General features: G+C 36.7%; 9 protein-coding genes across 9 annotated transcripts; 5 read left to right on the forward strand and 4 right to left on the reverse strand.

The window, feature by feature from the left end:
* Positions 1–1,209: 1,209 nt before the first annotated feature.
* Positions 1,210–3,144, forward strand: VCUG_02340 (uncharacterized protein; the record flags this gene model as incomplete). Its single annotated transcript, XM_008077158.1, has 1 exon — positions 1,210–3,144. The coding sequence occupies one exon, from the start codon at positions 1,210–1,212 to the stop codon at positions 3,079–3,081; it is 1,872 nt and encodes a 623-aa protein (XP_008075349.1). The 3' UTR covers positions 3,082–3,144.
* A 642-nt stretch (positions 3,145–3,786) lies between these two features.
* On the reverse strand, positions 3,787–5,141 carry VCUG_02341 (uncharacterized protein; the record flags this gene model as incomplete). The annotated part of the gene is made up of 1 exon (XM_008077159.1): positions 3,787–5,141. The coding sequence occupies one exon, from the start codon at positions 5,139–5,141 to the stop codon at positions 3,972–3,974; it is 1,170 nt and encodes a 389-aa protein (XP_008075350.1). The 3' UTR covers positions 3,787–3,971.
* Positions 5,142–6,209: 1,068 nt separating this feature from the next.
* VCUG_02342 (uncharacterized protein) lies at positions 6,210–6,485 on the forward strand (the record flags this gene model as incomplete). The annotated part of the gene is made up of 1 exon (XM_008077160.1): positions 6,210–6,485. One exon carries the CDS (start codon positions 6,210–6,212, stop codon positions 6,465–6,467), a length of 258 nt encoding a protein of 85 aa, XP_008075351.1. The 3' UTR covers positions 6,468–6,485.
* A 74-nt stretch (positions 6,486–6,559) lies between these two features.
* On the reverse strand, positions 6,560–7,068 carry VCUG_02343 (uncharacterized protein; the record flags this gene model as incomplete). Its single annotated transcript, XM_008077161.1, has 1 exon — positions 6,560–7,068. One exon carries the CDS (start codon positions 7,066–7,068, stop codon positions 6,604–6,606), a length of 465 nt encoding a protein of 154 aa, XP_008075352.1. The 3' UTR covers positions 6,560–6,603.
* Positions 7,069–8,100: 1,032 nt separating this feature from the next.
* Positions 8,101–9,218, reverse strand: VCUG_02344 (uncharacterized protein; the record flags this gene model as incomplete). Its single annotated transcript, XM_008077162.1, has 1 exon — positions 8,101–9,218. One exon carries the CDS (start codon positions 9,216–9,218, stop codon positions 8,586–8,588), a length of 633 nt encoding a protein of 210 aa, XP_008075353.1. The 3' UTR covers positions 8,101–8,585.
* A 63-nt stretch (positions 9,219–9,281) lies between these two features.
* Positions 9,282–9,498, reverse strand: VCUG_02345 (uncharacterized protein; the record flags this gene model as incomplete). The annotated part of the gene is made up of 1 exon (XM_008077163.1): positions 9,282–9,498. The coding sequence occupies one exon, from the start codon at positions 9,496–9,498 to the stop codon at positions 9,301–9,303; it is 198 nt and encodes a 65-aa protein (XP_008075354.1). The 3' UTR covers positions 9,282–9,300.
* A 1,129-nt stretch (positions 9,499–10,627) lies between these two features.
* On the forward strand, positions 10,628–10,966 carry VCUG_02346 (uncharacterized protein; the record flags this gene model as incomplete). The annotated part of the gene is made up of 1 exon (XM_008077164.1): positions 10,628–10,966. One exon carries the CDS (start codon positions 10,628–10,630, stop codon positions 10,964–10,966), a length of 339 nt encoding a protein of 112 aa, XP_008075355.1.
* Positions 10,967–11,915: 949 nt separating this feature from the next.
* Positions 11,916–13,103, forward strand: VCUG_02347 (uncharacterized protein; the record flags this gene model as incomplete). Its single annotated transcript, XM_008077165.1, has 1 exon — positions 11,916–13,103. The coding sequence occupies one exon, from the start codon at positions 11,916–11,918 to the stop codon at positions 12,984–12,986; it is 1,071 nt and encodes a 356-aa protein (XP_008075356.1). The 3' UTR covers positions 12,987–13,103.
* Positions 13,104–14,574: 1,471 nt separating this feature from the next.
* VCUG_02348 (uncharacterized protein) lies at positions 14,575–16,073 on the forward strand. Its single transcript, XM_008077166.1, has one exon. It carries the CDS (start codon positions 14,642–14,644, stop codon positions 15,926–15,928), a length of 1,287 nt encoding a protein of 428 aa, XP_008075357.1. The 5' UTR covers positions 14,575–14,641; the 3' UTR covers positions 15,929–16,073.
* The last annotated feature ends 226 nt before the right edge of the window (positions 16,074–16,299 follow it).

Raw genomic sequence — 16,299 nt, forward strand, 5'->3', positions numbered from 1 at the left:
GCATGGTGAGTTTGACATTAAATCAGCTCATGTATGTTATAACACCAATATTTATGAAATATTTTATTCGTAAGACGCATGCTGTTTCTCATCCAAATTTTTTATCGGATTTTAACTCCAAAATAGTAGCATATTTGACGAAAAAAATACGTTCTACAGCCAAACAGTCTAAACTTACTAATATTCTTAGCAGTCACCTTTTGACAGTTTTTAGATATATTGCACGTCAAAATTTTTATTTGACATGATTGACATACTGTCAAATCGTTCATACGTTAATAATTCCATATCATGAACTCTAGCATGCAACTAGAGTTCAAAAAAAAGTTGTATCAATAAATTTAGCAGTTGTGTTTCCTTTACAGCCTTGTGTGAGCTGATAAATATCTGTTACAGGCTTTTCATATTTTACTCCGCACCACTACAAATTGAATATAACGTCGTGGCTGTTGCTATATCTAACGATTATATGAGTATGCTTACGATTGATAGCAGTAATATCGTATTAAATTAAGATAACATGTTTGTAAGAAGTTAACAAATATACTTTGAATGCCGTATAAAATAACTCTTCTTCCAACAAAAACCATTTATTCAATACATTTATCAAGTATTGATCAACAAAAGACTTCTTTAAAATCATTTTGTGTTTTTTAAATAGTGAATATGTACAATCAAAGAAGCTGTATTTTATGTATACAAGACAATTGTTTAGTAAATATGGTTATAAATGATGATATTCCCACACTGTGCCGCCAACACCAATGACTAAATTTGTTTGCTGTTATCAGTTGCTCCCATACCGCAATAAATTTATATCACAAATTCACCGAATCAAACATTTTTATTCCACAATTGAATTTTTAAAACAACATTTACTGCTCGATTGTGCTAAAAACTGTTTCACATATAAGGAAAATTACGAATCAGTATGTTTGCTAATTGAATTTGTGTCATAGCTGTCTTTAGAACTCCATTGAAAGTTGGTTCGGAAATATTTTAGGATGTGTGTTATTGACGAACTAGAGCTCTGTATTACGTTTTCGATCTGCTAATTTTATATAATTTGCGAAAGGTTTTACTAAACATGTCGACTGAACCGGTGTATACTAATTAACTGGACACATAGAAACTATAATAGTAAGAATTTACTTTTTAGGCATATATTTTTGACGTATTAGTATAAATAGACTTGGAAAATCGTTACTCATGATTGTCTTTCAGTTTTTCGGTACCGCTTTCGCGTCGCACCAACTAAACACGAGAAATGAGTATCATTCACAGTTTGGAAGCACTGTCCATCCACACAATATGTGTGAAGAGACAAGTTGCTGTCAACAAGGTGCTTTTTTAACGCAAGATAGCGGCTTAGGACTCGCATCCATGGATTACAATGTGGACACTGCTTCCGGAATGGAAGAGACATTTGGTTTGAACATGCATAGTCGTAGAACACTGCTGCACGAGAATAATACTTATGGAAAAGAAAAAGGAAAAAAGAAAAGAACTAGCAAACGCAGTGTTTTTAATGATGAAAGTAACACGATATCGTGTAATCCATTTTCTCCGGCGAATACTTCCAGCGATGCTCACGGATACAATAGTCCGCTTGGTATCTGTCACGAAAAGAATGATCCACATGGAAGGCCATTCAATCAGTTGCTGGATAGCTGGGTTGATCAGGTAGCTACCATATACAATGAAGCGATAGAAGTGCCGAGTACTTGCACGCCAGATTACCACAATCCATGCAGTGAACCGGTTCTATCTTCTATGAACACAATTCCGTCACGTGACATGTCTGATGAGTCACATAACAGCAATCACGCAACATCAGATCCACCATCAGATGTTCTTTCCTGTGAGTCAAGTCGATCTTTTGGTTTATTCGCTGTTCCACTTCCGGTTTTTTCACCCAGTAATCCACCATCAAATAGATTGTGTGATGACGAGTCAGACATGCCTGAGTATTTTAATTACTTAGACTGTGCTACCCCCGATCCCTCCAGTCTTTACGTTTTTGATGTATTCAGTCCTAGTAACCCAAATTATGATGAAGGCACTCCATTCCATCAGTCTGATGGTACACATGATATGAACCAACACAGATCTACCGTTGGAAAGGGGACGAGGTCTCGACGAATGACTGCGAGTCAACCCCATGAATCTTCTAAACGACAGACACCGCCTGAGAATCAACGAACTACACCTACTCCCGATCAATATCGTAACACCAATTACAATTCTTATCCATCAGCATCAAAGCTGGTACCTCATGGTACAAATACAGGGCAAATTTCTCCACCAACGGTTTTCACTAGTCCTGGAGCAACGGATAGTCAATATTCTCATTTAACAAGCCACAAGTCACCAGTATTTACCTATACAGAACACTTTGCAGTGCCCGTTGTCACATCTCCAACACATGTCGGAGAGCCGCTTAACCACTACCATGATATTGCACAAAACTCCTCAATGTCTGGCGTTTATTCCGCGAGCACAACAGAACAACATAACTTGGATCATCAAGTGCATTCGGGAGAGCAATCCATGTTAGACTCTTCCAACTTTTCTAGTTGCAACAACTTCAACCAAGAATATTGTCCTCGGGTGACACGGATTGACTCAGATGACAGTCATGCCACTTATTTCGACGAGCAGAACTATCTTGACCGAATTACGCTCCAACCATTAACGCCAGTCGTTTGCTCACCAAATCAACTTTTCGGTGAGAATAGTGGTTATCAAGAACAAATGGGTGCAAGCAGCTACCACCAATTGTCTGCGCTTGTGGAAAGTAGCGTTGAGAGCCCTATTATCACGTCAGAAATACCAATGCAGGACCAAAATACACAGAGTTCGGCAAACAGTGTTTCGCAGTGTATCGCGTTAGAACCTCAGGAGCTTAACGATGAGCAAGCTCTTATATTTAGGTTTAGAGATTTAGTGAAGCAGTGCGAGCTAGGTTTCGAGAGCGAAGCATTGAAATATTTCGGTGACTGTTACATGAATTATATCAATGCTTCTGAATCAGAGTGTTCGAATGACAATGAATATGATTACGATTATTTATCGGATTAAATGGTGAGTAGCAAGCCAAAAAAGGAGTTAATACGTGCCATTAAGTAAAATCTTATTATCTCATTTTTCACCAATTTTTGTTGGAGGCATTTATGGTAAAAAACTAATATTTGATGATAGTTGTGTTTATCACCATTTTTGAACACATCATTGCTGTCTTCAGCCCATAACCACTCATATACCAGGCTACCTTCTATGAGCGTAATTAACGGGTATTTCTTATACTTCATGAACATATTTTGGTCATTATATTCCATATTAGATCTGAATGTCACATTGTGATCGTGTTTAGCGTATCAATAGAACGACGTTAATGTAAACCAACCATTCATGAATACATGAAAGCAGTTTTTTATCACGGTTTTAAGTAAAACATCTCTTCTATCTGGTGTTATTCACACTCCGTACCGAAAAATACTGATCTAAGACTCGCAATTAGCAACACTCCATGCTTTCAGATTGCATATTTACAGAACAACAATGATGTAGTACAAATTTTACATCACTTGGAATAATAGACGGCAATAAATGGATTAATTTAGCAAGCGTTACGTGATATTTCGTTTCAGAGAATTAAATCAAAGCAATTAGGTTGGAACGAGCAATGATACACATTTTGGTAATGGCAGCTCTTACATTTCATGATATTGTGTTATAAACCGCGTAAAGTGCTGGACAAAGTAATATTCAATATCATAGGGAGAATATGACCTGTATATTTTTATTGTTAAGAAAAAGAACATCTAAGGTTATGACGATTATGCCGTATACACTAAAGGGCTATGCTCTTACGTTAGTTATACAGCCAAAAATGATCAAGCATACGATTGATTAACATGTTACATGATAACAACTTACCCACAGTAGTTTTGTACAAAATACCGCACCAGCTACGCAAAAAGATTTTTCAGCTTTTTAAACTTCTTAACTCTTTTGATTACGTCGTCCCATAGGCGGTAGATCCTGTCACCTTTCTCAACGGTATCTACTATCATTTTGTTGAACTTGTACTGTTCCAATGTATTGAAAAACAGCGAGGCGTCTTTTTTATACAGGAAAATGCCTTGGTATACAGGCATTTTATACTTGAATCCAACAATGCACTCACTAAAACGTATATCCAGCAGTTTGGCCACACAAACTGAAAAGTCATTTTTGGAATAAATACAGTTTCGTGGTATATGATTATTATGGTAGTACAACATTGGTTTACCTTCCAAATCCTCAATAACAATGTCTTCAACATCATACTTGCGATACAGCTTCACACCATTAACCATCTTATATATTGGTCTTGACGCTCTCTTACCCAGTCTAAACCATTCTCTTTCGCTTCGCAGAATTTGTACATTTTTTTTGTAAAAAATCGGTTCTCCCTTAAAGTATCCTAAAATTGGTCTTTTCGGAAAAATAATTTGATTTTTCCTTATGTTTGACTCGATAGTATATAAAGGATGGTATTTCAGGTTTCTCAACGATTTCGGTACTTTGGAGAAAAGAAAAGATTCGTCAAACTCAGCAGGTAGTACAACTCCCATTTTTGAAAGTCTATGCCTCGCCTCAAGGAAGAAACGATGTTCTCGAATTACTTCTTTCATTCCTGATATTAACGTATCGAAAATACCAAAATGCTTGAACTTGGTGGAATTCAGGATCGTTGTATTAACGAACGAACCATCTACACCGATGTAGCATATAAGACCGGTCTTGCTTAACCTGAAATTCTCAATAATTTCAGCCATGAACGCTTCGACTACAAATTCGGTATCATCATTTATGATCAAGTACAACCGACAGGGTATGCCCATGAACACCAACTTCTTGAAGATCGTTATTTTATCTGGTTCAGATGCACATAACCTCTTGTATTCTAGAAACTTGTTCGTTTCTATCGGCTTGTAGTCGAATCGAGCTACGATAGCTTTAAAGATCCTCAAAAGTCTGACAAACAGCCCAACGCGTATTTTATTTTGGCTAATTCTGATCTTTGTCTGTTTTTCTTGATCAAATATTTCGTCCTTTTCTGAACTAACCGAGCACCAACTATCTGAGGATACCATCAGGGGTGTGCAAAATACCCATTCAAGATTTATCATTGTCCGTTTCATTCAGCAAGCAGAATTGACTCAAATACAAACACTTGATTTGGTCAAAATAGTTCAGAAACGCACAATTTTGGTTTTGTAATAAAGCAAGCTTATTTTACGCACTTCCACAGGTATAATACAATTACGCGGATCAATCAATATTAAATCACAGCTTGCATACGAAAATTTTCAAATGTAATAAATCCTTACGTCAGAGGCGTTTTATATTTAATTTATTGAGTTCAGTCACAGGATATATCGGATGTCTCGCTATTCAAGGAAGCGGTGCAAATTTAGCATACAAATTGATAACATTGGATATTGGACGCATAAAACGGCCTGTCATTGTCAAATCAGTACTTACTTCGAATGCAGATCAAAATTGTTATCAGATGCACTATAGCGGCTCAAATAATGCTGGAATTAATATATCGATGTTTAATTTTATGTACGAACTGTTCTATACCGATGTGCACACCGATACGTCATCGGCTTCGTGATACAAGAGAGAATTTGAGAGTTAATTCATTAAGACAGATAGAGCTATAAGTTAATTATAAGTATGACACGAGCAAGTGTAAACTGAATAATCGACATTATTGAAACATTTTACTCATCTTATTGTGTTAGTTCCTTTTAAATAATAGGTACATAGAGCTGATCAAACGTAGCAGGTTGTTCATGGAATATGCTATGGAAGTTGAAGGATAAAAAAGGTGATAATAAGCATCGAAACTTCAGTAAAAACTATTATACTATCGTATGATGAAATATACAGCGAGACATAAATTTTTTTGTGGTTTTACCTACTTCAGTAAATGTCATTCTTCGAATATTCTGCATTCTGATGTTTATCGGGATGTATTTTTCATTCCCGTTCCCTATTGATAGATAAATGATCCACAATCCTCTGTAAACCCTAGTATTGAAGCTCTAACGCAATTCCGCACATTTTCCATGTACTAATTTTTGTGAGCAACTGTGAATATTCAGACAAACACTCACAGTCTCATATATCAAAAATTTTCATTTCTAACCCCCATGTTTAAAAACCTGTACAAAACTTTAACACAGCCCATCGACTACTACGGACAAGACTTGGCTAAAAAGGCAGCTTATAACATTCTCCTTTTAGGATACAGTCTTGCATGGATAATCGGCTACTTCATGTCTGATTTGAGGTACACGTTTTTCACGGGCATTGTGACTGTGCTTGTAGCATTCGTTGTTGTAGTACCGCCATGGCCATTTTACAGACGTAACCCGTTCCAATTCAAGAAACTAAAGAAGATTGATTAAAGCAATGTATGTTCCAAACTCATTGGTTTGTGTGCTGCTCGTGTCCTGTGATCTTTCATTGTTTTACAGGTATTCACAAAAACACCGATTAATCCTGAAAATCATACCTTTATTAAATACGTGGTATTACTGAGAATTAGTTCTTGACATCTACAGACCGTCCCTTAAGTGCCTTGAGCCGATGCCTTGGTTTTCCCCGTCGTTCTTTTGTGGCATGTTCCGCTTCTCTTCGTTTCTTAACACCCACCAGTATCCTCCATTTTTTTGCCGACAAACCAACCACTTTCCTCTCGATCGGATTCATATCCGAGTACCTCATCTCCCTGCCCAGCCTCTTCTTAGACCTATGCAGCGCGAGTGACTCGATCCGCCTTTCCAAAATTATCTTATCCGCCCGCTCTGTGCTGATAGTCCTCATGGTTCCCTTTTTCCACACCTGCAGATAGATGAAAAACTTATCTCTTTCCACCCGAATTACCACTTTTTTCACGTTTAGCTGTCTGTACTTTCTAAATAAAACGGTGATGAATTTAGAATCAATTACATTTTGGTTGTTGAACCTCTGAGCACTACCACCTTTATTGGAATGCTTTGCATCCATTTCCTTATGGTTTATACATTTTTTTAATTGTTATTTGATATTTCGCAGTTCCCAATAAATTATTTGTTGATTTTGTGACAAAAAAGTGATAAATGAACTTCAATTTTGGTTATTTTGCAGATAAATGATTTTGTGTTTTGCTAAGCAAGCTTATTGGCAGTTTGCCGCCGTGAGATCATCTTATTGATAGGGTTTCATAGTGCCCAACTGTGATTGGTCCATCGCATCCATTTCCCTATTTAAGAGTTTCTAATTACATACGTCTGAGGTGTTCTGATAGGAGAAATTTTTCTGCATCTACAAATAGAAATGTAATTTGTGGATCGAAACGGCCATACTTCCCATTTCTCCCTCTAAAAGTCTATAGGTAAAAATTTGCTATGATTGAGTACTGATGGTATTAAAACCATGAAATACACATGTCATTGTTCAACGTACTTATTTGTTTTTAGACACAAGTCCCTGGCAGTTTACTACGTCTATTATGGATGCCACATCGTTATATACTTATTTAACGCATGATGAAATATATATCGTATGGCGTTCTCAGCCTTTGAATGCTATTTATTCTCATACACTTTGTCGGTAATCGATTATGCCGTTTTAGTCAACACAGATGCGCTATGGATCAATTTTTATTGTCATAAAGGAATAAATTGGGAGCAATATTACCACATCTGTTTTAAGTGTTGCACAGAGATAAAAACTACAAATTCTATAGTTAAGATTCAAATCGAAGAAAAGATAAAACGTTAATATAAATCACATTTGTTTTCGCCAGAAATACGTTTATTTAACACTCTGCACAACATCTTCTTTTCAAGACATCAATTTAATGTTTTACAAAATAGTTCAAGTATGATTTAATGATTTACCTGTAGAACCTTGTGTTCAGTTGTTTGGCAGCTACTTTTTAATATCTGTGTTTTGCTTCCGCTGATTTATTAAAAAATGTGTACCGGTTAAATATCACAAGAGATGAGATATCATGTAACATATACACTTATTAAAACCATTATTAAGAGTAAAATTGTTTTATAGGTTGAATTGCATCGTATAAACGCTCAACAACTGTTGTTGTGGAAGAATATGCCATTTGGTATTGATATGAGGAGGTGACAGTTTTAACAAAAATATTTTGTCTATTTTTTCCGTGATGTAGAGCATAGCTAAGAGGGCGAGGCAGTTTTTTATCAAATTTGCGCTTCACATGCACGTTGTGCGGTGTGTAAGCAAAATTTCATTTTTCAAAAAAACATGTACAGGACAGATTGCCATTTATACCTTCTTTCATCACCGATTGAAGGTTTTTTGTGCAATGAGAAAAACGAAATGCTTGTTAATGGCGATAACACAGCTTGACAAACATAGAAGGAATGGTCATTACCTGCTTAGAAAGTAAATAACAGAATTTCATAGAAGAAAAGAATATACCATAGTAAAAGAGGCGAATGGTCGAAAAATTCTTTAAAATAGAAAGGTATACACCCGAAATACAACCATGTCTTGATGTAGTTTCATATATTTTCATCAAAGAGCGAATACACCGCTCGATAGCCTGTAATCCGCTTGGAATAACCTGCTGGGGTACACTCATATCTGTAGCGGTCAGGCAGCTCAATCGCTCTTTTTAACATGACTGTGGGTTTCTCAACATCTTCTAACGGATCATAAGACACTTGCACGTCTTTTGCTGTACTCGTGGACTTGTCCACATTTTCCTGAACTTTTCGTCGCTTCGCTATAATTTCGCTCTTGTGAATGAACGCATCATCTTTGAGGGACTCAATTCGCTTGGTAACCAGCATGTCATTTTTCAGTTGCATTAGTTCTTGTATCACGTCTTCATACATCTCCAAATAGTCGTCGTACTCGTCTCCACTATCAAAGTCCGTTTCTTCTTTGTTGAATACTCTGTTGAGCATCTTCCTTATCCTACATTCTCTCTCAACATCGATGTCTTCAAATGTCTGCGAGATAAAATTAATCCGCCGCAATAATGTGCCACATTCGGGACACGCAGATTCACCTTGCGAAAATATCCTTGATACGCAGTTTTCACACATCTTATGATAGCAAGGACTGATGTAAATCTTTATGTTTGGGTTCAAATAAGAGTCTGACTTGCACTGAGGGCAGAACTGATCCATCGAAGGGTATCCAATGAAAACAAATAAAATCGACAAAAAAAAGATACAACTCATAAAGACAGCTCGGTTTAACTAAATAGTTTTAATCGTAGAACTTCTCTGTAATAAGACCATCGGCCTTTCCCTCTTTCCTTAACGCACCACACACATTCAACACCGTAAGTTCGTCTGTCATTCGACCTTTCTCATCTAAATTAACGAACGTTAGTTGTACGCTTGCTTTGTCCACGGATGAAATAGGTTTTTTCGAAAGATCGCAGATCTGCTGTGAAATCATCATTTTTAGGGTACAAAAAATTTGGTCATTTTCTCAATGCTGTTGTTCAACCCAGGGTAATAAAAAATGCAAAGTCAGTGAAAGACGGGATTAATGTTATTCACACATTCTTGAACAATAAATTCATGGAAACAAATCTTGTCTTGTAATATACATTCCACAGGTTCAAAATGAAATAAATATACGGCTTGATATATGTGTTAATCGTATCATATACTAAAAGTATAGAATATCTAGTTATCATTGATTACATCAGGGTACAGTTCGTAACGGTGTTGTGCACGACGGTATCACCAGGATGTTGTCAAAATTAAATTTTTTAAAGTACGTATATGCTAATTTGATGCAACTCGTTCTGAAATGTGAATGTTTTAAGCAAAGAAATTTTCAAAAAATTTACATAGCATGACAGAGGTACCGCGATGCGGTATTTAAAATGCGATAGAAATTTTGTATTCTTTAACACCATAAATTGCGGTAAAAAACTAGGGTTTATGCTCAAAAGCATGACTACCTGCCATATGATGTGTTTTGTATACAGAAGTGTACCGAATAAGTTTTTTTAATTAAAAAAACTATCTTTTCTGTACATTTATTGTATTCTTTACCAGATAAAATGTTTTAGTGCAAGAACTAAAGGGTCGACGCCGACTTTCTATAAACGATGCAACTTAGCTGATTTGAATGGTTGGTAGACCGTTACCGATCCCTACCAACGGTAGAAAGACCTTAAAAGAAAAACACATTTGTATTTGCTTCGCAATCATTTAATGCCTGTTACTCAGCTAAAAGCTGTTATACGCCTACAGTCAATACCAAATAAAAACGTTCAAGTGAGTGATAACTATTAGATGTTCTTCTTAGTATGAATAGATCTGTCTAAACGCGAGTAAATTATCAACAAACATCAAATATTACTCCTTGTGCAGTTTCTACATTCCCCATATTGTTTTTAATTACCGGTAACAAATTACCACGACCTGCTAAAAATGTACATTAACTGTCAAATAACACAAAACCACCATCCAATTTATCTATTCTACCTGATAAACCACAAAATAGGAGCTGTAATCAGTTCCTCCTTTTTTAAAAGGATGTGATTTAAGAGAAACAGTGAATCCCTTTAGATCTAATGGACTACGAATTACCATATTTCTGTCCCATATTATCCCCCAGATACTTCTTAGCTTGTCTATTTTGCCCATGTGTCATATCCACGATACTTTACAGCAGGATTTTTCGTGGTGTCCACTTCACAATATTTGGATGTCTGTGTATACCTTTCGCGGCGTATGGTGTCAGGAGGTATGTGATAACCACTCTTATGTATCAAGAGGATCCGGAAATAAGCATTCTGAAAAGCCTATGTTGCCTTAATTCCTTCGTGCAGGATTTGCACGAAATGGAAATTAACCGAATCGGGATCTTTAAGTACTACAAAGACGAACCAGAGCCGGATGAATTACTTTGAACATCGTATGGATAAAGCATTACGGGTGCTCTGTGCGGAAGCAGTGTAACCATACGATATTGCAACATTAATCCAGATATAAATTAACGATGTATGGTGTGTATTAGAAATATAGCGTGAGTATGTAGAACGTTGAAAATATGGCATCTTTAATAAATCAATCAGGAATTATCACCAGTATGTCTTTATGGCTAATTATTCGTTGTTTCAGTAACTTATTCGTGTATCATGCACTATTAGGCATGTTCCTGCAGGAAATTTCGTACTAAATGCAAGATTCAGCCAGTTTGAAAGCAGAGTTGGCATATTTTATATGCCGTTGTATTTGTATCGGTATATTTTTAGAACACTATAACTAATTTCGTGACTTATGCTTGCTTTGGACAGTAAAAAGCCTTCCCATCAGAATAACTCTGGTTACAAAGAGATTAAGCACGATAATAGACTCTGACGTGGATAAAAACACTTTAAATAGGAATTTATCAGTAATAAATAGTGTAACTATCCTGTAATACCGATTTTACCGCCACAAAAGGACACGATAAATTGCTCAAAATCACTATCGTGCATCTGAGCACGCTAATGTGGTTGTAATACCTTTTTATTTGGTATGCATCTCTAATATTCTCAACAGCTGATTCGTGTTCTGTGCTTTTTAGGAGTATGTTAAACATGCGCACTCCTACAATTTGCACGATTAGCTGGCTGTATAGACTTTTGAAGTGTGCAATTCCATTTTTCAGTTCGCATCCTAATTGGCGCAAAAGAACAGGTTATTGTTAAACTGCTGCTCAGCATTTGGTCATATAATCAGAAAAGGTCACTGGTCCAAATGTTGGCAATTTATCATGTGGCGTAACTAGCACTTATATGCGAATGGCAGTACCCAATTAACATGATAAGAATAAAATATATATCAAGCTCGGTTCATTGGCCCTTCACTTGAAGTATGAGAGAAGAAGAACCATTTAGTATGTCATCAGATGAGGAAGACTATGTGCCATCGAACAGGAAAAGTGTTAAAATAGTTCCTTCAAGCAACGTGGACAAAAAAAGTGGTAAATTTAACAAAAATTGGAGGCAAACAAAAAATACCAAAATACACGATAGCGTAGATACCTATGCAGAGCTCAAGGATAAAATAAAAGAATGTTTTAATGAGGGGGTCGTTGTGCCCGTCATGTCCCTCAATCTCCTGTACTGTGAAAAGCACATAACGATGTTCGATTGCAAAAAGGGACCATGCAGAAAGGGAAAATACCACGGACACAAAACATTGACGAGTTTTCTTACGTGTTGCGATGACAGCTTTGCGCTACTCAACTACAAAAATTTGTTCGTTATGAGGAGAGATAAAGCAGCAACAGAGCTCACGCAGAAACGATTGGCGGTACATTACAAGAATGTAAAGAAGGATGACGAATCAAGATTGCTTCATCTTGAAATAATGATAATAAACATGTTCGCGGCCAAGACAATTGTTCCGATCGAGGATTTGGAGAAGGTATTTTACGATGTGTACAGAGTAGAGATATCAGAATTCTGTGAGAAGCATGGTGTACTTAAAACACTCCAAATCCTCAATTCACCTAATATGGTAGTGAGTATATCGCAGAAATCCAATAATATTGTGTGCATACCAACGTTTAGGAAGGAGTTTAGTGACTATAAAAAGCGAGCTGATAAATATGCACGTGTTCTTAGCGTCGAGGATAGTATTCTACGGCCAAAGCTAGTAAGTCAGAGCCCGTCGCGGTCCAAAGATGAGGAAGGCGACCATAATTTCAAGTCGAATAGTTGCGAGCTGTTTAAGAACGAGAAGTACAGCAATATATTAACACTTGCAGATCTCAACGTTCCAAGATCGATCCAGAAAAAAAGTATGAACTTTCCGCGTCCCAGCGAGCTATACAAAGAGCTGGAGTGTGATTCGGGTGTTGATCCAATGTGGTCTTATATTCTCCAGGCACTCAACTTGGACGAGGAGGAGGATGCGTTTATAGACATAAATAAAGGATAAACGCTATGTAACAGGTGTGTCTTGTTGTGTGCTGCTGTATTTTAATCGAGAATACATATTATGTGCAAGGTTCGTGCCACTATTCAAGTAATTTAAATGGGTGGAAAGAGAATAAGCTGGGCATTCGTGAATAAGTTAAATGAATTTTGTACACGTGAGGAATGATTCATCCATGCTGTTAAAATTACTGTCTCATCATGTCAACACCAAAAAAAGCATTTTCCTTAAGTAATATTCAAAACTGTTATTTCATCATCTCGGTAAAAAATTAGTTACGCTCACTTTAAATCACTCAAATTGGCTAACAGCTTACCATGGAATGATTAAAATAGCTTTTGAGTGCATAGCTCGATTCATTCCGCCGTAACAATAATGTGTGTAGGCATACAATTCTATACCAAATTGTTTACAGCCATTGATAAGCAATTTAGACTCTCTACATTTTCTTTATGAAAGAAAAACCTTTGCTCCGTATCATTACGCTCACTAAATAAACGTTTCCTTTTCAATTAAAGAAGGAAATTGCACAAAAAGGTGTAACTTTTAATTATTATACACCATTTTTATGTTTTGGTTGCATACATTAACGTATCCGAGGATGGAAATGCAAAGTATGGAATCTTTTAACATTTCTCAAATATAATGAGTTGCGATCCGAAGGTATTGAACCAAGAAAATCTAAAAAAAATATTTTATACATTTGATGGCATTTATCTCTTGTGTTCGTGTTCTTTTATTACAGGAGAATTCGCCTGTGTAAGGGCATCAACTCAAACACTACGGGTTAGCAGAAGCCTGAAACGGATTTGTTTCGTGTCTAGCCAGTAAAAGTAAGGCGATCCTCAATAAAATGTGATAGCGCCGTAATCCATGACTCACTAAAAAGAATATGATAGTTACGACCACTCATACCGCAATAAACGATTTAATATTTTCATTTTGATTTGTAGTAACGCTTTGTTGTGTGGATAACGTTCTACCAAAATCATCTATGAGTCCGTTTGGAAGATTACTCCAAAATGTTACACGTGGTATTCTTAGAAATCATCGATCGAAAAGGTTATGATCTCAAGCACCCGATTATCGCCAGCCTTCTGCCTGAAGAATATATCGTACGTCGTGATATAAATTCCCAGAAACGTACTCGTGAGCGCCAATATAAATATTATCTTGATTCCCAGGTTTTCTTCGATATCCGAGATATTTATACTGCTCATAAGAACTTTTTGTTCTTGTTTTTTAAACGTTTTAAAAATATGAAACAATAATTTCGTTGATTATTAGTCGAAGAATATCAAAATTTCTAGACGAGGTGACCTGCTACAAGCGGTCTTCACTATTTGTTGAGTATGCGGTGCGGTGCGGTGCGCTGCAAATCTTGAAGAATTGTGCAGCTCTTGCACAGAGATACATCATATGCGTGCATGGCTTTAATCTCATTTAAATGTTTGATTCTTTGAATGAACGAATCGTTGTGTAATTTATGAAGTGATAAATTAGCATCGTAAATTGAAAACGAAACGCTCACGCTTTGCTTTCTTTCACTGCTTTTGCCAGAATGCTGGTGCTCATGTTCACCATAGATGCGGATCATTTTATCATTGAATTGATCACACGACAAGCGGAAATAAACAAAAAAAAGCGCACCCTTTCAGATGGGGATTGTCAACACGCTCTACGATCTTCCGGTACCGTTCAATTATGCTGCTGTGTCCATGCTCAACGTGTTCATATTAGTTAGCGGGTACCTTCTTGTGGACGAGTATCTGATGAAGTATCTTGACAACGCTATCAAACAGACAAAATTGCAGTCTGAACTCGTTGCCATAATCTTTTTAAATATTGGAAACGGTCTTCCCGAGCTAATTACAGGCTTTCTTTGCGGGCAGAAGGATCTTCTGTGTGCGTTGTACTGCTCAATTGGCGGCATGTTGTTCATCACAACCGTAGTCCTAGGATCCACCATTTTTTTCAAATCTAAGACCGTGGAGATCAAAATCGGCCTGTTCTACAAAAACATTATGTTCCTGTTTGTGTCATACTTTCTGCTCTCGTGCATTCTCATACGAGAAACCGTGAATATCTTTATTGCGATCGCCATGGTGAGCACATATGTTATCTTCCTTGTTCACTCGGTGATAAACAACAGGAACGATGCAGAAGAAATAGAAACTATAGAGCACAGTGCTATTGGCAGCAAGTACAAGAAAGTGCTGCAGTGGTGTTTGTATCCCCTCAGAATGCTATTTAATCTCTCGCTGATCAACCAAAAGGGCAACAGTAATCCTTTCGTACTGTATTCGTGCTCGGTGTTCATGAATTTTATCATATTCAGTTACCTCCTTGGTTATCTCACACAGAGGATATTTTTAATTTCCATGCCAATTCTTCTCCTGTTGAGCGCTGCTCTTTACTTTTTGGACACCGTTGTACGAAACAAAACAATTATGAATTGCTACGGCATGATAACTGCGATTTTATGGATATTCTTTACGTCTGATGCCATAGTAAATCAGATAGAAACAGTGAGTGAGAGGTTCAACTTTTCAAAAGAGTTGTCATCCCTGATATTTCTTGCGTTCGGCAACTCTTTTGCAGATCTTGTCACCAACAGCGTTGCCGCACGAAAAGGACTAGTGAAAACAGCCATATCCAGCTCGCTGACCAGCCCAATACACAACATTTTGTTCAATTTTGGTTTGTTACTGTCATACTTTACGCTATCAAAAGGCACAATAAGCCTAGTAAACGAGTACAGCACCATGTTTACGGTGTTTCCGATCGTGTTTGTGCCTATAACATTCTTTATAATATCATTCAATTACGAAATAAGGAATAGAAAGCTTGAAATTGAGCTGGCATACGCTCTTTTTGCGATATATGGTCTGTTCGTTTGTCTGCTGGCTCTAGAGTTTTATCTTGGGGATTATGGTAGGATGTGAAGCTAAGCAATATGTCTGTTAAATAGCAAAAGATAAATAAACCAGGAATGCACACGATTCTTGCAAATATCAAGATAATTGGTGCGTGTCTATAAAAGTGTTTTTTGATGACATGCACGGTTTATTGTATAGGACTAATAGCCTGAAAAATCTTAAAATAAACTCAATTCGGTTTATGATACTATTTCGTTTATATAAAGCCATTTTTACGTGTATTCATCTATGTATGGTAAATATAGCGATTTATTGTATGAATGACAAGGAAGTAGGATTATTTACCTGGCAGGTCACCTACCTTTAAAATTCATGAACAAAAAATACTCTGCCACTAACCATCTAAACAGTAAATAAATTCATTATTCATTCTACCA

Source organism: Vavraia culicis (genome assembly GCF_000192795.1).
Source record: "Vavraia culicis subsp. floridensis unplaced genomic scaffold supercont1.56, whole genome shotgun sequence".
Lineage (NCBI taxonomy): Eukaryota > Fungi > Microsporidia > Pleistophoridae > Vavraia > Vavraia culicis.

Excerpts from the sequence above, each read along its gene's own strand:
- VCUG_02348 (XM_008077166.1), top strand. The coding sequence starts at position 14,642 with ATGGGGATTGTCAACACGCTCTACGATCTTCCGGTACCGTTCAATTAT.